Genomic DNA, 22,681 nt, shown 5'->3' with positions numbered 1-22,681 from the left:
AATGATAAGACTAAACCAGAACTCTGTTGTGTGTGTCTTTAGAACATCATTAAGTCATTTCTGTTTATGGACATTAATTTCCCACATTTTGCTTAAATATATAAGAAAGAATACTACAAAGGAAATATTTGGTTATGCTTTATATACTGTAAAAATGTAAAATTATTTAATTTTGTGGGCATGAAATTTCGTGGTTTTAGTCAAAGTGGCAATATGGTGGGATATGAATTCGTGGATTTCAACTTTTGAACATAAAATGAATGGGAATTTTACTTGTTTGTTCAGTTTAAATTTCGTGGACTGACTCAACCACGAAATCCACAAAAATTACTCCCCCACTAGTGTTTATGATTTCACAGTATTCTATAATTTGTATAATCTGGTATGCAGGAAAAATATTCTATCACTAAATCTTGTAGATGCAGATGTGATTTTTTGGCTCTTTGGTAACTGTTTTGAGAGTTACGTTTAAAATGGATATTCCCATCTGTCTCACAAAACAAGTAACGGGCTATTATAGTGCAGACCAAGGACACAATAAATTACTTGTAAACTAGAATGTTAAAACTATCTTAAAATCTGTGTTGAATCAAAATCAGCTGCTTGCCCTAAAGCACACTTTACCTTTTTTGCAGCTACTTTTGAGGTTCCAACAACATTATAGTTTTTATCCATAACTTCTATACCCTCTGTTAGTTCATTGTTCCGCATCAACAAAACATTACAGACATTGGCAGATGCTGAAATATAGTTAAAGAAACAATACAGGCTTCAACTTTCACTGCCACTACAATATTCATTAGCATTAGCTTTTTAGATAGTAACTTACATGCAAAACTTTAAGCAGGATTTTTTACGTCCAAAAGAGGGCCAATAATTTGGCCAAAATATATGACAGAGTTATGGGACTTGATCCTGTGAGGTTGGTTATTGACCTAGAAAAAGAAAACGTAAGTTTCAAAGCTATATGCCTTTAAATAATTGCTATATGTACTTGCACGCAAAACTTTAACCAAGATTTTCTTAGTCAAAAAGGGAGCATAATTTGGCCAAAATGCATGTCAGAGTTAAGGGACTTGATGCTGTAACCTAATATTATAACCCCAAAGACACGTGAAGTTTCAATTCAATATCTGCATTAGTTTTGGAGATAATAACTTGCATGCAAAACTTTATCAGGATTTTCTAAATCCAAAAGGGGGCATAATTTGGCAAAAATACATGTTAAATGTTATTGGACTTGACCCAGTGAGGTTGGAAATGACCTTGAAAAAGAAAAAATAAGTTTCAAAGCTAAACACCTTTAAATGAAAGCTATATACGTACTTGCATGCAAAACTTTAACCAAGGTGTGATGCCAACACCGACGCCAGGGTGAGTAGAATAGCTCAGACTATTCTTTGAATAGTCGAGTAAGTAATCATGAGACCTTATATATGAACTAGCCTCAGAATCCTTACAACTTGTTTTGAAATTCATTGCAATACCTTCAATAGTTACAGAAGTTTTAAAGATACCTACAATCTTGATACATTTTCAAGTAGAAAAGGGGTATAATTTTGGCGAAATAGAAAGCAGATTTATGGAACTTGATACATAAACTAACATTAAGATCTAAGGGTTTTTTTCTGAAGATTCTGTCAAATGCATGAATAGACTTGGGAAATATTGTAGGAAATGTCAATTTTTTGAAAAAATGAAAAAGCAGCAATTTTTTCTAAACAGAAGTTAGAGATACAGGACCTAGTATGTGACTTGTGTTATGAACCTTAAAGTCTGTTGCAAGTTTCAAAATGATATTTTTATCATTTCTCTAGGTGACATTGGACTTGATGAGACACTTCTTTGAAGTGTAGAAAGGGAGATAAATTTGCCAAAGGAAAGTCAAAAGTTATGAAACCTGATATAATTATGAACCTTTCCTGTTTGTGTTAAGTTTCAAGAGATATTTAAGGAAAATAAAAAAGAATGGTACCGATGGGACAAAGTGATTCTATAAAGGCCCTCTCCAAACCTTGTTTGGTAGAGTTATTAAAATAAAGTGCCAGCATATTATGTTCAGTAATATCCCTGAAATACCTTTTTAAATAATCTTTCTTTATACACTCTGCTGCTTTTGAACTCACCTACAGCAGGAAAAGGCACAAATCGTTGTATGAACATTTTGGTTGCTGGACTAAACTTGTTAGCTTTCTTTATCAATTTACTCAATCCAACCTGTTTAATATAAATAAATTATATTGCAAGGTTTTGGTTAAACAGAAATTCTCACTTTCATTCTGTATGTTATGTACAAAAACAAAAATGATGATAAATAATAAACATTTATACCATGAAAATGTTAACCATATTTCACTTAACCTGAGTTACTACATCATATTTTCTAGGTAGTAAGACTGATAGTATAAAGTATGATGAAACAATACCAGTATTAAACGTTTCCTACTGGGAAAGGCATTATTTTCTGGTTATATTTGCTGCCACATGAACAACACTTTTGTATTGAAACTTAACTGAAGAACCTGCATATTCTCCAAATAATGCATCATCTATAGATAGTTACGTGAACAAATTTCTTGTACTTTGAAAGTTAGCAACGCATCTACTGTTTTTTGTGACTGATAAATGGACAGATGGATAAAGGAAAAAATAGTATGTTTATTCTACATATTGCTTTCTATCTACATCTATGCCCTAGATTGCATGAAAAAAAGCTCTAAGACTTGTACTTTTTAAAGTTATGACAGTATGTACAATTTGTTACAGGAAGATGGAGAAACTGCTGGACAAATGGAGAAAATAAAATAATTAACATGTTCCACTGTATATAAACAAAACTGTATCCAACCGGATGCTGTGAGCTGATTTTGATGGCAACAGTGGTAAATCCACGCACTGGTCGTAGATTATTGTGATTTACAGAATAACTACTTCAGAACAGTAAGAAATCCTTTTTTAAACATGAACCGAGGATAAAATTGTTCCTTTCTCACTTATAACCCCATTCGGCATGTATGTCATAAAATCTTGGTAAATCACCGGCGTTTACACAAGTTAAAATGTCATGTCTGTGCGCAAACATATTTTTTCGTCTGAAATATGTTAAAGAGGGAATATTGGCTTTATACAAACTGTTTTTAAGAATACTGGGGTCGAACACAGATATAGAAAAACTTGTATCTTCGTTAAAATTGTGTATAATGTATAATTGTGTCAAAATGTTTGGCCAGGTGTTGCACAATGATTGTATGATTTATTAAAACGATCCTGTCTGCTTTCTTGTGAGCACAGATATTCATATGACTTATTGGGAGTTTTCATCGCGATTTTGTATCAATTATTGCTGATTCTGTATGACTTATTGCTGTGTTTTATCGCGATTATGTATCAATTTCTATAAAAGAACAAATGATTGGTTAAAACAAAAGTTTGGTCTTTTGCAGGGCATGGAGGAATACGACTGTATATATTGTCAATTTTCAACCCAAGACTTCAGCACAGCCATCACACACTGCACAGAAAAGCATGAAGAAAAAAGTGTAAAAATTAAATATCCAAATATGAATCTTCAAGAAAGCAAAAATCAACATGCACAAAGAGTTTTAAGATAATACCAAAAGATGTGAATGCTTCCAAAAACATATCGTACCAATTAATCAGAAAAAAACTATTCGAGTTTCTAACATGCCCAATGTATCTCCAATAAAAAAAGTTCCGAAGACAGCAACACCAATTAAAGATGTTCTCAAGAATTTAGAAAAACTCAATGAATTTCAAAAAGAAGAGGAAGACTTAAATACTTTTTTCGAAGATATGTCACTTTTGGAATCATCTGTTGAAGTGCAAACAGATAATTGTTTAGTTTTCAGCAAAGAACACTTGGATGACGCAGATATTAGAACAATCGAAGATCTGACTCAGACAATCCCGGATGTTTTGGATTATCTTAAATCAGAAGATCAAGTTGAGATGTATATAAAGTTTACAACATTGTTAGCTGAGAGAAAAATACCTTTGTCAAACATAGCATTTTTGTTGTTTGTTGATGTAGTTGAATGGTTTTCTCTGGGCAACACACGTAGTATGAGGTATTCCGATGATGTTAAGCGATTTTGGAGAATTGGTCTAAACATTTTTAAGGGGAATTTTTCAAAATTGATGTCTGGATGGAAAAACCAGGGCCGAGATGTTGAAGGAGACATCAGACCAGAAGATTCCGTAATAAATTTCGCAGTACCATCTAGATCATGTCTGGAGGAGTCATACATCCCAGAGACAGGCTCAAATTATTATATATTTCTCCTTTCCTTGCCAATACAGAACTGATTTGTTTAAAATTGAGTATGTTCATATATAAGTGAATAAACAAAATAAAGCATCAGTCATACTTTCTGTATGCAGTTTACTTGGTTCCTTCTTTAAATACATGTAATATTTATTTCCAATATTCGACTGACATTCTGTCAGGTCAGGGGTGTAGGTACACCACTGATTATAATGTACCATGTTACGTGTGAACCGTACACTTTGATTAGTTGTTTAAACTACTTTTTGGCCGAGGAAAACACTAAAACACGACAAAATCAGAACTGCAGCTCACAAGAATTGATACAACTTTCTCGTAATCAACCAGTATATCTCACAATAATTGATACAAACTCCTCACAAGAAAGATACAGATAACTTTTGTTTGCGCAAGAGATCATACAGTATAGACAGGATACGTGTCTAAAGTTTTATACAATATCTTCGTGAGTTATTGCAATGCCAATGTGAATTATATGATAAATGCGAGATTATACATCAACTTGATGAATTTGATAGGTTAATATTTCTCCTTTTCATATTCCAGTACAAGTAGAAACACGATGGTGTGATCTTTAGTGATAAATACCGTTTTCGCACGAATATTATGATGTATGACAGCAAATAAGACACCCGAAAGAGTAAACATCTCTGTTGGACCTGACTATATCATTTAATTGATGTTTATTCCGAAGAAACTTCTTAAAATTAACCTTTTACTGTAGTCGGTGACTGCTCGATTCGTGTAATCTGTCAAAATCAGCTCGCAACATCCGGTTGGATACAGTTTTGTTTATATACAGTGTGTTCTCCACATTTTCTACTACTTATTACCAAATTTCATAAAAATTCTCTTGTACTTATTGCAGAATCTACGTTTTTGTCAAATTTCTGAAGTTTTTGATGCCAGGGCAACTAAATGTTTTGCCACAGCAATAAATTAAAATACTCCACATTGTCATCTATCCATGTATTAAGTTTCATGAAAAAAATATATTGTACTCTTTAAGTTATTGCAGGATCCCACTCAGCCACTTTTTGTAACATTTTGGACTGTTACCATAGCAACCACATTTTTTTGCCTTAGCAACAAAATAAGAAAATGTGGATATTTTCAATATCACCATCCATCAAGGAATTTTGATATTGCATGGCAAAAATGTTCATGATAACAAGTTGCTTTGTCATGTGCATTACCTAGACCCCTACCTGCCTTCATGCAAAAAGTTAACATTGGCCTCTGTGACCTTGACCTTTGACCCCAAAGCCAGTAGGGATCGTGTACTCATTAAGTACTATCAGCATGTGAAGTTTGAAGGTCCTGGGTGCAGTGGTCCGCCAGTAAAGAGCGTTCATGCAAAAAGTTAACACTGGCCCCTGTGACCTTGACCTTTGACAAGGTGACCCCAAAGTCAGTAGGGGTCGTGTACTCAATAAGTACAATCAGCATGTGAAGTTTGAAGGTCCTGGGTGCAGTGGTTCACGAGTAAAGTGCCTTCATGCAAAAAGTTAACATTGGCCCCTGTGACCTTGACCTGGTGACCCCAAAGTCAGTAGAGGTCATGTACTTAATAAGTACTAACAGCATGTGAAGTTTGAAGGTCCTGGGGAAACTGTATTACATGGCAATACTTCACTTGTTAACATACAGCTTCAATGGTAAGGAACTGGTTTTGTATACGGAAGTGTTTCCAATTATTTATCATTCTTATTTTGAATCTGAATGTCTGAAAACAATTTCTAATATGCTTATCCCAGTTAAAACACTCTTACACTAGAATGACGTCATGTTAACGTGCGCTGTCGTCAAAGTTTTTGTTTATTAGAATCAAAATAATTTTTAGCAAAACCGTGTTTTAACACTTTTTATACACTCAGGTGGTAATACATCATACAAATAATTTCACGAGGTATAACCGCCCATCATGCATAAATAGTGTTAAAACACTCTTTTGTTCTGAATTATTTCTTAAACAAGGTCAAAATCAAGGTGAAATTTCATTTCGGTACAAAATATGTGGTCCAAATATGAAAGCTGTGGCTTGAGAAATGTGAAAGTAGGTCACTAGATCAATATCAAGATCAAAGTTTATTTCGGTTGACAGAAATATGCATGTGCTTCAAATTTGGAGGCTGTAGTTTCAGAAATGTGAAAGTAGGTGTTAGGTAAAAATCAATGTCAAATTTCAATTCAGAACACAAAAATATGCATGCAGTCCAAATCTGAAGCATGTACAATCAGAAATGTAAAAGTAGGTCACTAGGTCAATCTCAAGATCAAAGTTCATTTCAGTACACAAAACTATGCACGTGGTCCAAATTTGAAGCCTATTCCTTCAAAAATGGGAAAGCAGGTCACTAGGTCAATGTCAAGGTCAAAATTGTTTTGGTATACAAAACTATGCATGTGGTCCAAATTTGAAGGCTGTAGCTTGAGAAATGTGAAAGTAGGTCACTAGGTCAAAAACAAGGTCAAATTTCATTTCGGAACACAAAACTATGCATGTGGTCCAAATTTGAAACCTGTACCTTCAAAAATGTGAAAACAGGTCACTAGGTCAATGTCAAGGTCAACAACTTTTTCGGTGCACGAAACTATGCATGTGGTCCAAATTTGAAGGCTGTAGCTACAGAAACGTGAAAGTAGGTCACTAGGTCAAAATCAAGGTCAACTCATGTCAAGGTTCATCTTGCCACTCAAAACCATACATGTGGTCAAAATTTAAATGTTGTAGGTTATTGACAAAAAGATTTTAAAAGCTTTTCCCTATATAAGTCTATATAAACCATGTGACCCCTAGGGCGGGGTCATATTTGACCCTAGGCAGATAATTTGAACAAACTTGGTAGAGAATCACTAGATGATGCTACATTTCAAATATCAAAGTCCTAGGCTTTGTGGTTTTAACAAGAAGATTTTTAAAGTATTTCCCTATATATGTCTATGTAAACCATGTGACCCCCGGGGCGGGACCATATTTGACCCTAGGGGGATAATTTGAACATCTTAGTAGAATACCACTTGATGATGTCACATACAAAATATCAAAGCCCTAGGCCCTGTGGTTTTGGACAAGAAGTTTTTCCCTATATAAGTCTATATAAACCATGTGACCCCCGGGGCGGGGCCATATTAGACCCCTGGGAAATAATTTGAATCATCTTGGTAGAGGACCACTAGATGATGCTTCATACCAAATATCAAAGCCCTAGGCTCTGTGGTTTTGGACAAGAAGACCAGAAACCGTTTAACTGTTCCTGGCCAATGTGACCTTGACCTTTGACCTAATGACCTCAAAATCAATAGGGGTCATCTGCTGATCATGACCAACCTAACTATCAATTTTCCTGATACTAGACCCAAGCGTTCTTGAGTTATTGCCTGGAAACCATTTTACTGGTCCTGGTCACTGTGACCTTGACCTTTGACATACTGACTTCAAAATCAATAGGGGTCATCTGCTGGTCATGACCAACTTCCCTATCAACTTTCGTGACCCTAGGCCTATGCGTTCTTGAGTTATCATCCGGAAACTGTTTAACTTTTCAGGGTCACTGTGACCTTGATCTTTAACATACTGACCTCAAAATCAATAGGGGTCATCTGCTGGTCATGAACAACCTCCCTATCAACTTTCATGATCCTAGGCCCAAGTGTTCTTGAGTTATCATCCGGAAACTGTTTAACTATTCAGGGTCACTGTGACCTTGACCTATGACATACAGACCTCAAAATCAATAGGGGTCATCTGCTGGTGATGACCAACCTCCCAATCAACTTTCATGATCCTAGGCCAAAGCGTTCTTGAGTTATCATCCGGAAACGGATTAGTCTACATTCCGATCTGCAAAACAATATACCCCACCTTCTTCGAAGGGGGGCATAATAATCCAATGTTTTATTTCAGAAAACATGAAAATGGTAAATAGTGATTTTCAAAGTTAAAAAGGCCTTTTTTTCTGACAAAATGCAAGAGAGAGTTGTGGTTCTTGACCTACTTACTAATCTAATGATATTAAACAAGTGTACAAAGTTTCAAAGCTTCAGCTCATAAAGAATTCAGGAAACATGGACTTAAGTAAAAAGAAATTTAAATTTTCTAAGTACAAAAAGGGCCATAATTCTGACAAAATATATGTTTGAGTTATGTTTCTTTATCCACTTACTCATCTAACAATGATAAACAATTGTGCAAAGGTTCAAAACTGTAGCTCCAATAGTTTCTGGGAAAAAGTTGACCTAAAAAACGAAGAAAATCAAATTTTCTAAGAACAAAATGGGCCATAATTCTAACAAAATACTTATCAGAATTATGGTTCTTGACCTACATAATCATCTAATGATGATAAATAAGTGTGCAAAGTTTCAAAGCTATAGGTGTTATAGTTTTAGAGAAAAGGCAGACTGCCAACTATCAAGTGATAATGCCTTGTAGATTTTTTTTTAAAATTAGACAAGCTAAAAATATCATCCTACGATGCATTTTTTTATAAAACAAGAAGCTGTGTTCAATAAACGCTTGATGCCCCCTGGTGGCATCCTTGTCGATACAAAGCAACCTAAGTCCAAAACAAGGTCAAGTTCAAGGTCAAACTGAGGTCAGGTGATGTCTGAAGATAAGGAATGGTCACAGGTTACATCTGCATTAGTATCAAGTCATTCTAGTAAGGGGTACTGATGCTAGACGAAACGGTCCCATTTGGTTAACCTCGTATGGATGGACAGACAGATGAACGGACAAACAAATGGACGGACGGACAAGACAATCACTATATGCCTCCCGCATCAGTAAAAAACATTAGAGGGAAGTAATTCAATGTACTTACAGCTATAGAGATTGCACTAGTTACTGCCCCTAGATAACCCATCACAAACTTACTGGTTGGTGTTGGCTGTAAAAGAAAACATTTGTTGGGTTTATTGTCGCACCGACACAGTTTTAGGTCATATGGCGACTTTCCAGCTTTAATGGTGGAGGAAGACCCCAGGTGCCCCTCCGTGCATATTTCATCACGAGCGGGCACCTGGGTAGAACCACCGACCTTCCGTAAGCCAGCTGGATGGCTTCCTCACGTGAAGAATTCTACGCCCCAAATGAGGTTTCGAACCCACATCGATGAGGGGCAAATGGTTTGAAGTCAACGACTCTAACCACTCGGCCACGGAGGCCCCGTAAAAGAAAACAAGAGAGCTTTTACAAATATTAATATTCTGCATATAGGTAATATTTCTAGCTCAAGAAAATCTTATGTTGCTTTACTGTAATAATTTATGATCATTCTGTTTTTCTTGCACACTTATGCTAGCAATGTTTCAACCATGAGACAGTAGATGAGCAGGCAGATTTCTGTGAAACAAGAGGGCCATGATGGCCCTATATCGCTCACCTGTTATCATTGCACTTGAGGACAAGAAGGTCCTCAGAAAAAATATCAAAAAGACAGGAACAACAAAGGGAAGAAATTTAACCAAAAAGAAAAATAAATCTTACAAGGTAAAGATATGTCAAAATACACCTAAAAATTGGAGGTACCATCCATGTTGTACCACAGAAAAGTAGTCTCGGTTTTTCCCTACGGCCAATAATAAAAAAAGTTACTAAAAATAAGCTATTTATAGTAACGTAAAAGGGAAGTAATTAAAAAAATAATAATGTAAGCGAACAAAAGAAGGATCTGCCAAATAAATCTGTTGACATAAATGAAATTTCAGATCAGTATCTTCATTAGTTATGGAGATAAACCCATTTTAATTTGAAACAAGAGGACCATGATGGTCCTGAATCGCTCACCTATCCCCACATGACCCAGTGTTGAACTGAGTATGACGTCGTTATTTCTATTATTTGACAAAGTGACCTAGTTTTTGAGCATATGTGACCTAGATATCATCAAGATAAAAAATTCTGACCAATTTTCATGAAGAGCCATTGAAAAATATGACCTCTAGAGAGGTCACAAGGTTTTTCTATTATTTGACCTAATGCCCTAGTTTTTGAAGGCACGTGACCCACTTTTAAACTTGATCTAGATATCATCAAGGTGAACATTCTCACTAATTTTCATGAAGATCTCGTGAAAAATATGGCCTCTAGAGAGGTCACAAGGTTTTTCTATTTTTCGACCTACTGACCTAGTTTTTGACCCCACATGTCCCAGTTATGAAGTTGACCTAGATATCATCAAGCTGCACATTCGCACCAACTTTCATGAAGATCCAGTGAGAAATATGGCCTCTAGAGACATCACAAGAATTTTCTATTTTTTGACCTACTGACCTAGTTTTTGACCGCACGTGACCCAGTTTCGAACTTGACCTAATGATCATCAAGGTGAACATTCTGACCAATCTTCATCAAGATCTCTTGAAAGATATGGCCTCTAGAGAGGTCACAAGGTTTTTCTATTTTTAGATCTACTGACCTAGTTATTGACCGCACGTGACCAAGTTTCAAACCTGACCTAGATATCATCAAGGTGAACATTCTGACCAATTTTCATGAAGATCCATTGAAAAAATATGGCCTCTAGAGAGGTCACAAGGTTTTTCTATTTTTAGACCTACTGACCTAGTTTATGACCCCACGTGACCCAGTTTCGAACTTGACCTAGATATCATCAAGGTAAACATTCTGACCAATTTTCATGAAGATCTCATGAAAAATATGGCCTCTAGAGAGGTCACAAGGTTTTTCTATTTTTAGATCTACTGACCTAGTTTTTGACCCCACGTGACCCAGTTTCGAACTTGACCTAGATATCATCAAGGTGAACATTCTGACCAATTTTCATGAAGATCCGTTGAAAAAATATGGCCTCTAGAGAGGTCACAAGGTTTTTTTATTTTTAGACCTACTGACCTAGTTTTTGACCCCACGTGATCCAGTTTCGAACTTGACGTAGATATCATCAAGCTGAACATTCTGACAAATTTTCATGAAGATCTCATGAAAAATATGGCCTCTAGAGAGGTCACAAGGTTTTTCTATTTTTAGATCTACTGACCTAGTTTTTGATCGCACGTGACCCAGTTTCGAACTTGACCTAGATATCATCAAGATGAACATTCTGACCAACTTTCATAAAGATCCCGTGAAAATGTGACCTCTAGAGTGGTCACAAGCAAAAGTTTACGCACGCACGCACGCACTGACGCACGGACGACGGACGCCACGCGATCACAAAAGCTCACCTTGTCACTTTGTGACAGGTGAGCTAATAAAGGGAGGTAATTTGCCATAAAATCAGTCCATAGTTATCTACCCTGATTGTCTCAGTCCAACTAATAACAATAATGAAATTTCAAATAAGTCCTATAAGTACTTACTGATATAAATCCATTTTGATTACAATCAGGGGAGGTAATCAGATATAAAATAACTCTGGAACCTACGATTGGATCTGATTTGTCATGGAATCCAAGATTTATTGTTGTTGAAGATATTTTGGAAGTTTGTATCAAATTAAAACCATAAATGAAATCTCTATATGGCTGCAAAAGCCAATTTTGGACCTTTAAGGGGCCATAACTCTGGAACCCATGATGGAATCTGGCCAGTTAAAAAAAGAAAGCAAGATCTTGTGGTGATACAAGTTGTGTGCAAGTTTGGTTAAAATCAAATCAAAAATAAAGCTGCTATTGTGCAGACAAGGTCAAAATAGCTAATTTTGGCCCTTTCAGGGACCATAACTCTGGAACCCATTATGGGATCTGGCCAGTTCAAGAAAGGAACCAAGATCTTAAGGTGATACAAGTTGTGTGCAAGTTTGGTTAAAATAAAATCATAAATGAAGCTGCTATTGTGCAGACAAGGTCAAAATAGCTCATTTTGGCCCTTTCAGGGGCCATAACTCTGGAACCCATAATGGAATCTGGCCAGTTCAAGAAAGGAACCAAGATCTTATGGTGATACAAGTTGTGTGCCAGTTTGGTAAAAATCAAATCATAAATAAAGCTGCTATTGTGCAGACAAGGTCAAAATAGTTAATTTTGGCCCTTTCAGGGGCCATAACTCTGTAACCCATAATGGGATCTGGCCGGTTCAAGAAAGGAACTGTGATCTTATGGTGATACAAGTGGTGTGCAAGTTTGGTTAAAATAAAATCATAAACGAAACCACTATCGTGCAGACACGAAATTGTTGACGCACGGATGCACGAGATGCACGGACGCACAGACGACGGACGAAGGGTGATCACAAAACCTCACCTTGTCACTAAGTGACAGGTGAGCTAAAAGCTATTTCAAAATCGAGTCAGCAGTGTCTGAGAAGATTTTTAAATATTGTTTTTTTTGCTGCCATTGAAACCAGACTTCAGTTTTGAAGGGATCTGAAAGGGGACCACCCAAGGAAAATTTCTTTAAAGCTTGGCCGAAATTGGCAGTGGGGGTTTAGGAGGAGATGTTCTTAAAGAAATTATGGATGACAGACAGATGATGTATGAACATACGATGGACATTCAATCTTCCTAAAAAGCTAACCATGAGAACTTTGTGCTCAGGTGAGATAAACTCAGCACCTAACAACTAATGATGTAATTGTTATATGGTGTCACTGTAAAGATCTGTTATATATTTTCAATAATTGGTTCTTTAGTTAAATAAAATAGTCTAAAAGATGTGAATTCTAGTAACAAAGGAATCCAATCCACAGTTTCAGAAATGTCCAAAAGATTGGTAGTACCTTTTTGAACAACTGTCAACCTTGGTTAGGATTTCCTTATCCACAACTCAAGTGTGTGGTACATCCATTTTCACACCTTCACAGCCTATACTACAACAAACTAATTATGTATACTAAATGAGTTTATGTATCCATATATCACTTCAGAAACTGTGTTACATGTATGTTTCCTTCTTTTACCTTAGTAGCATTTCTGTTAGAATAGTTGAAACATGCATTATGACTCTGATTCAACCACTGCCAGAATATCATCTGGTTAAATGTCAGATTAGGTAGTAACATTCCAACAACCTGAAAATACAGATTATCATCAACATAATTTAAAACATTTTGGGTAAAAACATTCAGCAAACCTGAAAATACAAGACATTATCAAACTGATTTTGGGTAATAACATTCCAAAAACCTGAAAATACAAGACATTATCAAACTGATTTTGGGTAATAACATTCCAAAAACCTGAAAATACTGAATATAATCTATTTGATTTACAGCATTTTTGGCAATAGAATTCCAACAACCCGAAAATACAGAATATCAACAATCTTGAAAGGCATAGTTATGCAACAATTTTATACTACATTATCTTTTGCTAATTTTCTTCCAATGACCTAAAATATGAGTTGATGGATAAGGATGAGTGTATATAGGTGGCAAGACACCATTAGTAAGAAATGTTTTATTTTAAAGCAGTTTCAAAAGAGATACTAGCTTTATGATAACAATTTTGATTTTTTCCCCCATACATATATGTAACAAGACTGCCAAAATGGCCATAGAGACACTCATCAGACCTTGACCTTCTGACAACACAATTTGTAAGAACACACAGTATCATGAAATACAATGGATAGTATAAACAACATTCACCCTGAAGTATGACAGACATGAGCTTGGCAAAAAAGTGGAAGTCAAGCAGAACCATTTCTTTAAATTTGAGAAGATGCTTCTGACCAAGTTTGGCAAACATCCACGAAGAGATTCATTAGAAGAAGCTGTTTAAAAGTCTGTCTTCTGAAACTCTGAGCTCTAGTGACCCCTAAAAGAAATCAATAAGAACCATTTGAACAAAATTGAGAGTTCCATGACAAGATGGTACAAACCAAGTTTGGTGACCAGCATTTTTAAAAATGTTGAAAAAGACTGTACAACTGATACTGGATGCTGAAACATAAACCTATACATATTGCTAGTCATGAATAAAATGGAAAGCTTGAAAATAACTATACATAAAATAAACCATCATCTCTTTTTATGATTTTTTATTAACTTCATTTAAAGATTAGAATAGTTTTTCATGCAAAAAAGAAAAGAAGAAAATAGTTGCTGTTTTTCAACATTTTGCTATAAATACAACTGATACTTACAATAGGTGTACCAAATGGAACATAACCTGAAAAGGAATGAGACAGTCTACAGATATAGAATTATAATTTGGTGAAAACGTGAAGTAAGTTTACGATAAAAAAAGACGCCTGATAATAATAGCTTGGTTTCATTTTTTATTCCAGGTGTAGCACTATTTAATCACATATATTAATGGGTACTTAAATAAAAACATCTTTTTTCGGCAAACCGATTAATTGTCTGTTGGCTGTATTTTGATATATCAATAATTCAAATCTATTAGATTTATTCAATGCTAACAGGAATAAATGACTCATGCTCATTTGAAACAAGCAAATTCGATGAATTGGTATCCCCCGCCGAAAGGGTTTGTGGTGAGGAATGGCAAAAAAATATATCCGGCAAAAAGTTAAGGATGTTAATAAGAAGCAAATAATTTCATTAGTCAAAATCAATTTAACAGAAAACAAATGTTTAATTAAAGAGTTACATAATAAATGTATGATACTCTGATCCTGACTAAAGAATTTATTTTGAATGGGATATGCTAACTGTAATAAGCTTAGCTTTTAAAATTAAATGCAGTTAATTGAAATGTGAGCTTGAAGTTTAACTGGAACGAAATATTGTCTTTTAGTGGTTTGGCACCAGGTGTTGCTGTTTAACATGTACATTTGAACTTAAAAGAACAGATGTCCTTAAGAGAACACAATCACACTGGTGGTAAACGCGCAACCCAATTCCCGCCGGGAATACGCTTAAAATGGGTTGCGCGACTTCTGGTGCTGGTGTTTCGCGTAAAAATAGACGAAATTGAGATATGTGAAGTCATGATTTTGCTTCGTATGAGACAAGAATATTTTTTCGCGAAAAAAGTAAAATGCTATTCGACACAAATATGATGATACATCGTATATATAAAATATCTGGTTTGTAATTTATGATTCGGCTCTATTATCACAAAAACTCCGGCGGCACAAAGTGTGAAAAAAGTATGAAATCAACAAAAATGGAAGTTTCTGACCTCATATACCTAATCTGAGGACATCTGATGCTTTTTATGATAACTCAACTGTTATATAGTAACAAATATCAAAATTATTTGCTTCAAATCCTGCTTACAGGGACATAATTGACAAAAAATCATCGGGAATGGGGTTGCGCACCTGGAATGGAGTTGCTCGTATACATCATAATGTATATAATGTTTACGCGCAACTCCATTCCCAGGGCGCAACCCCATTCCCGATTGTATTTTTTGCCAATCTTTCCCCCTAAAGCAACATTTCGTTCAAGTGTATGTAATATTCATGACTGTTATACACGTGTTTGATCATTAGAAGCGTCACATTTCCAGAAAGAAGGCACAAGAGTTAGAAAATTTGCATTTTTATGATTCCAAACTTTTCTGACAGACCGAGCCAGCAGAGTTTTCATGATTTCAGGGCTGATTCTTAAATTAATAATTTCGCATTTCAAACATATGGTCTTTATTCATTTTTGTGTCGAATAGCATTTTGCTTTTTTTCGAAAACACTCATAAATTGTCATTATTTACAAAAACAAAAACCCACCTACCTCAATTTTGTATATATTGATGCGCAACACCAGCACCGGAAGTCGTGCAACCCATTTTCCCAATGGGAATAGGATTGCGCGTTTACCACCCGTGAATCAAGTAAGATATCTTGAACATGGCTGAGGGCAAGGTTTGTGCAGTCACAACTTAACATGTTGAAGGTTTGAGCATTTAAAAAAAAAAAAAAAAAAGGAATGAAAATATATATATATATCTATAATTATATATAGATATATGTATATATTTATTTAGTGGGTGGGGCTGCGGGGGAAAGGGTGAGGAAACAAAATTTCACATGCTGATTATAAATATTGATGGAAAATAAAAAAAGTAAAAAAATTTTTTTTTTTGAGAGGGGGGGGGGGGGGGGGGGGGGTGACCAAGGCAAGTGGGTGTGCAACTTCACATGTTTATAATAAATGTTCATAGAAAAGAATGAAAGAAATTTAATGAAATTCTGCCAAATGGTAAGTCTGTTATGTACAAATATGTGGATATTTAGACAATTAAAGGGCAATAACTCTGAAGTTACAAAAGAAATCCACACGAAATTGTGTGTGCACCACCACATTATAGTGCTCTAAATTCTGTTTGTTTCATAGTTCAAGGTCAAATATATCAAAAGTTATGATGCAGAAATTGCCATATCTATAGTACCCTATATATACAGAAACTTCTAAGGGCCATAACTCTGGTGTTATTTGGGCAATCTGACTGAAACTTGATGGGCCCCATAACCTCATAGTGGTGAACATGTATATGAAGTTTGTTTGTAAAAAAATCTAAAATAAGGAATGATTTTTTTTTGTGGGGGTGGGGGGGTGGGGAGGAGGGGGAAGGGGGAGGGGTGTGATCAAGGTAAGGGGGTGACCAGGTGTGGGTACACAACTTCACATGTTTACAATAAATGTTCATGGAAAAGAAATTTAATGAAATTCTACCAAATGGTAAGTTTGTTATGTACAAATATGTGGATTTTTATACAATTAAAAGGCAATAACTCTTAATTTACATATAAATCCAAACAAAATTGTGTGTACACAACCGCATTATGGTGATCTAAATTCTGTTTAAGTTTCATTGTTCTAGGTCAAATATATCAAAAGTTATGATGCAGAAATTGCCATATTTATAGTACCCTATATAGTTAACACTAGAAACTTCTAAGGGCCATAACTCTGGTGTTACTAGGGCAATCTGACTGAAACTTGATGGGCCGCAAGAACTCATAGTGGTGAACATGTATATGAAGTTTTATATAAATATTCCCAACCATTTCCTAGATATGGCTCCGGACGGACGGAAGGATGGACGTTCCTACATATGGATACTTATGTGGCTACTCTTTTGTTCTCTCTATTATTCTTTTGCCACGTAAGAGAAAAATAGCCACATAATAGCCTTATTGAATGAATGACATCAAAGTAAAAGTACAGTTACCTATTGTTCCTATAGCCACCTAAGTATGCAAATGTGAGCTCTGAAAGACGGACGGACAACGCCAAAACTATATCCCTCCGACTTTCGTCGGGGGATAACAAGAAAATTTGTTGTCTGACAAACTGGTAGGTAAGGACATCAAGGCATCACGAGGTTGTTTTGTTTTTATATATATGACTCCTTCTATAAATCATTGGTCCATAGTTTGTGGTGTATGATTGTCGAGTTCAACAACATAATTTTGTTGAGCTAAAGTCAAAATATGAAAAAGAACTAACTGATGTTACATTATAAATCACTTATTGAATGGCTTGCCTGTCAATTGTCAAAACTATTGAACCTCTATCCTTCAGATCTTTGGTCATAGTTTTAATACTAACCCCCAAGCCATTCAGTTAGTGTATATCCTATAATACAGAACTACTGCAGAGTTTAGGAAATTCTATCAGAACAATTAAAGTGTTCATTGCAGTCAAGTTTATTATAGTTTTAATACCTGACATTCTGAAAGGCATGAAGATTTGTTTTCCAGTATCTGGATGAATAATGCTCTGAAAGAAGAAAATGATGAATTAAACGTAACATAAATTTTATTCATCTTAACCCTTTCCCTGCTATATTTCTATAATGAACTTCTCCATCTTTCACTTTGTCCAGTACCATTAACTATTAACTGTTAAAAGGGTTGCTTACCAAAAAGATACTGACTGAATGGCAAACAGTGCAGATCATGATCAGACTGCACAGAAATATCATGATCAGACTGTCTGAAATAAAGCCTGTATTTCGCTAATGAATACAAAACCCTGTGTTCAGCTGCCATCAGATACTGAAAAATATTCACTGCTGGGATTACTTCTTTTAAATGCAACATTCCATGCATCAGAAGGATCACCGATTCAAATACATTTTCTGCCTAATTTATCAAAAACTACAGTGCATTAAATTTTTGGCTGATATAACAGCAGAAAATGTTTATAACAAGGCAATCTGAAAGACAGCTATATCCCCCGCTATTACTGTGAAATCATTAATATTCGTGGGGGATTAATTTTTGTGGACTTCGTAGTTGAGTGAATACACGAAATTTAATCCCAACGAACAAGTAAAATTCCCATTCATTATATGTTCAAAAGTTGAAATCCACAAATTCATATCCCCACGAAATTGCCGTTTTGACCAAAACCACGAAATTTCATGCCCATGAAATTAAATGATTTCACAGTATACAAGGTAGAGTTATAATAACTCTGTTATATATAAAGTAAGTTTTCACTACAGAAAATATCACTAAGATATTCATTAAAATAATATTTTGGGAAGTGTAACTTTTTTACTTAGTATTCTGTAAACGAGGAAAATCAACTGAAATTTGTAAGTTAAATCAATGCTTTAACACCATTATCTTCTTTATATAAAAACTGTAGTATTCGTCCATGTTAACAATACTTGTAACCTCACCTGTTTGACTTTTTGTGCCTCCCATAACTGTTTGTCTGTGGTTCCTTCTGGGACACGTTCATTTTTAAAGTCATCTAACAAAGTTACACACTCTTTCAACTGTGCCTAAAATCATAAAAAATATATCAAGCTAACTCTTGCTCAGCTCATCAAGTACCCACAACTCTCAACGATCATCACTGACAAAATGAGGGGATGCTTTGTGCTGAGCAATCCTACCCATGTCAATGGAAGTCCAATTTAAATATTCATGAATTTGTAACCCATATAAAAGCTACAGTTAATAATCATAATGCCAACCCATAAAGATAAATTACACCCTACTTGTGCAGTATGTATCACAGATACAAATTTATTTCATTACTTTCAAATCTATCAATAAATTAAAGGGAAGTAATTCTCATTTACACACATATAAGATAGAGGACATTATATGTGTGAAAAGCAACTGCTCAAAAAAGATAATAATAGGTTTAACCTGTCTAAAGCAGTACAGTGACCTACATTCTGTTAACACTCTATTACATATTTTTCATTTTTCATTGATTCAAGGGCAGTAACTCTAAAAAATCTTAATTTAATTTAGTTAGTTTAATATCTAACATGACCTTGATATTATAGAGATAGTTTTGAAGAAAATTGTCTACATCAATACTAACTTTTGAAGTAAATAGTGTTCTTGGATCTGTTATGTCAAGTAAGTGACGCAGACGTCCCGAAAACTTGGTCTGAAAAAGAAATTCATTATTTAAATGACTGAACATGTTGCTAAAAGACTATAAGTCTATCCTTGTAATGGGTTCAATACTGTCTGAAAGACAGTATGTCTGAATTCACTTGTACTCTGTTACTGATTCATGTAGTATTTCTAAAGAATAAGTCAGTACAAAATGCTTGGAGTGCTGTAAACTTAGTGCCATTACATAACTGAACTTTATTACATGTCTGACATTGTGGGAGTAAAATACAACCAATATAATGTTTGGTATAACTGTGATTATGTTCAATTTCATGAGCATGAAATTTTATGGTTTCGGCCAAAACAACTATTTTGTTGGAATAGAAATTTGTGTTCTGACTAGAGGAAATTTTGACAGGGAGACATTTCGACTAACATCCGAAAAAATACGTATTAAGACTTGTACATGGTACAATGTCATTATATAATAATAAAGATATTATTGTAAAGTCAAATTAACATAGTTTTTAAATAAATTAACATAATTATGGAACAAACTATTCAGTTCAGGACGATGAATGTTGTGATTTACAACAGACAAAAACTGACCAAAAAGTTATTTTGATTGGATATAAGAAATGTCTTTTTATAAATATAGTTTTTGTATAAATACCAGTCCTCTCACTTGATGTTGGAGACATACTGAACATGGAATTGATATCTGTTAGATGCTGTTATTTATTCAAGCAGTAAAACAGAATTAATGGTTTTTGTTTATAATTTTTATCCTTTAATCCTGAGAAAAACATGAATTTGATAAAAGATTCAAGGTTTAAATTACTATTTGAATTAATCGAATTTGCTGTCGTGTTTTTCTTGTGATTAAAATATAAATACAGTATTTAAATTCACCTGGGGAATCCTCAATCTCCGACTTTTGAAAGCAAATCTCCCACTTGGCATTCAGAAAAAGTTGGGATGTCTCCAGTGAGTCACATGCAATATAATTAAAACCACGAAAAATCAAGGAGCTGCGTTCAATAAACGCTTGATGCCCCCGGTAGCATCCTTGTCGATAGATTTTGCACCTTATGGTTCAGGTAACTCTAAGGCTAAAATGAGGTCAAGGTCAAACTGAGGTCAGGTGATGTTTGAAGATGAGGAATGGTCACAGGTTAAATCTTTATTAGTATCAATTCATTCTTGTAAGCGGTATTGATGCTAGACTAAACAATCCCATTTGGTTAACCTCGTACGGACAGATGGACGGACGGATGAATGGACGGACGGACAGGACAATCACTATATGCCTCAGATGCAAGATGTTATAATACAGATAACTGCCACGTCCTCTTTCCGAGTATTACATGCTCGTGTGTGTCTGTGCGAGAAATGTAAAAGAAGAAATGTACAGGAGGGTAAAAGCAATACTAATTAATGTATTTTGTAAAGTGTTGAAAAATCAAGATGACAGTGTTATTAAAAAGAAGAGTATACACAGTTAAAAGAGATTAAAAACAGCATTCTTCACTTTATATCGTGTAAGAACATTTTGGTCACTCCCTGTCTGAACTGTTCCAGGGTAGGGACCTGCACAACCTTGGACGGAAGAGAGTTCCATAGGACTATAGTAGCTGTAATTTGTAACAATTACAGGGTGTTATGATCTGCTTGTAAGACAAGGGGTGCATATGTCTTGTGAAGCGGCTAGGTGTATAACATAAGGGGGCTTGGGCACTGCAACCAGTCCATTTACAATTTTGTAGAACATTTATAACATGGCATCAGATCTTCTGTGTTCAAGCGAATGCCACCCCAGTTTATATTTAACATTTTGGAGACACTCACAGCTGTAGCCTTACTCATTCGGCTTAACAGTATGACTTATTTTATGATCTGGTATTTTATAGTTGTCATCCTTCTAACAGGACAGAGAAAGTCAAATGTTAATATTACTATCCCGAAACGTCCTATTATCTTGACTATCTTCGAATAATATTTAACTCCCCTCTCGGTAGTCAAACTCCCCTCTCGGGTAATATCAATAAACAGATGTGCGTTCAGTGAAAGAGATTATTTTACAAAAGTATTGACAATGAGATGTCAAAGTGAGACTGAACAGATAAAAGTGTTAGATATGTAGATCTATACACATATGTAGTCCAAATAATTAGACATGAAAAAGTTGTCATTTTACTTTCAACATTTAATATTCTGATATTTTACATTTTTACTATCAAAGCCTTTTTCGACATATCGTGGAAAATAAAAAATGTAAAATATCAATTTAAATGTCATTATGAACTTATAAAATGATATGAGTTACATCAGGTCTTATATTTAAGACTATACTATGGTGGCTGATTTCTGCCAGTGTCGTTCTGTCGTTCTGGCGCCCCCGCCATAACGAAAGAACGACGTTTTCCTCTCTTTTGGTGTTGTTTCATTCCCTCGTTCTGGTGCCCCCACCTAAACAATATAACGAAGAATGCACCGTGACAGAACGACAGTTATAAACGGTGCCCTAAAAACGTCGTCTTGGTGTTCTGATGTTCTGGCACCCCTGCAACAACGACAGAATGAAACAACGCCAAATGTGAAAATATCGTTCTGGTGTTCTGGCGCGTATCAGTAGAGCATGCGCAGTGTTGTCATTTTTTTTTTTTGCTTAAGCCCATTTCTACTGCTTCATAAATAGATAGATACACTTTTTCACGCAATCCATAAAAGTTTGGAAACGGCACCTATCTTTCATATTTCACACTTCATTTCATTTATATCACCCAGTTTTGTTTCAAGCTTAAGTTGAAAATAACAGCGACTTAGCAGATTTATCCAGCTTGGAAAAAATAAACATATGTATACGGTCAAATACTTAAAACATCTTAGCCATACTTTTACTCTAAACATAAATATTTTTTTATTTAATGTATTCATTCTAGCTTTGATGGAAAAGAATAATATCAGAAAACATGTGGTTATATCCACTCCCCTTGTGAACTACATGTTAAAATATGACGAAAAAGTGGGTCATCAATTAGCAGCAAACATAATGAACCTTAAGATACAATTTTCAAAATGACATTAAATTATATACAAATCATAAACATGATGAAATCGGCTAAGACCACAACAACAGCCCCTTAAATATGTCTAAAAATAGATTTTTTTTCGTCGTGTGTTTCC

At 35.0% G+C, this 22,681-nt stretch overlaps 1 protein-coding gene across 2 annotated transcripts in view; it reads right to left on the bottom strand.

Annotated features, from left to right (window-relative positions):
• LOC123546597 (sideroflexin-5-like) overlaps window positions 1–22,681 on the bottom strand; it is a 44,257-nt gene that overhangs the window by 20,873 nt on the left and 703 nt on the right. Inside the window, exons 1-9 of one of the 2 annotated variants that reach the window (XM_045333012.2) lie at window positions 20,408–21,071; window positions 19,476–19,544; window positions 18,817–18,921; window positions 17,852–17,906; window positions 14,357–14,382; window positions 13,170–13,280; window positions 9,133–9,198; window positions 2,127–2,217; window positions 625–740 (exon numbers count right to left, since the gene is read on the bottom strand). In XM_045333012.2, the coding sequence (XP_045188947.1) occupies window positions 625–740; window positions 2,127–2,217; window positions 9,133–9,198; window positions 13,170–13,280; window positions 14,357–14,382; window positions 17,852–17,906; window positions 18,817–18,921; window positions 19,476–19,544; window positions 20,408–20,458 (690 nt within the window). In that variant the 5' untranslated portion in view covers window positions 20,459–21,071. Of the gene's footprint in view, window positions 1–624; window positions 741–2,126; window positions 2,218–9,132; window positions 9,199–13,169; window positions 13,281–14,356; window positions 14,383–17,851; window positions 17,907–18,816; window positions 18,922–19,475; window positions 19,545–20,407; window positions 21,072–22,681 lie in introns of those variants that run through there. The other variant, XM_045333013.2, reaches the window with a different exon arrangement.

The sequence above is a fragment of the Mercenaria mercenaria genome, chromosome 9 (assembly GCF_021730395.1).
Source record: "Mercenaria mercenaria strain notata chromosome 9, MADL_Memer_1, whole genome shotgun sequence".
NCBI classification, from domain to species: Eukaryota; Metazoa; Mollusca; class Bivalvia; order Venerida; family Veneridae; genus Mercenaria; species Mercenaria mercenaria.
The sequence above is the reverse complement of the archived record's forward strand: the minus strand, read 5'-3'. Positions and strand labels throughout refer to the sequence as shown.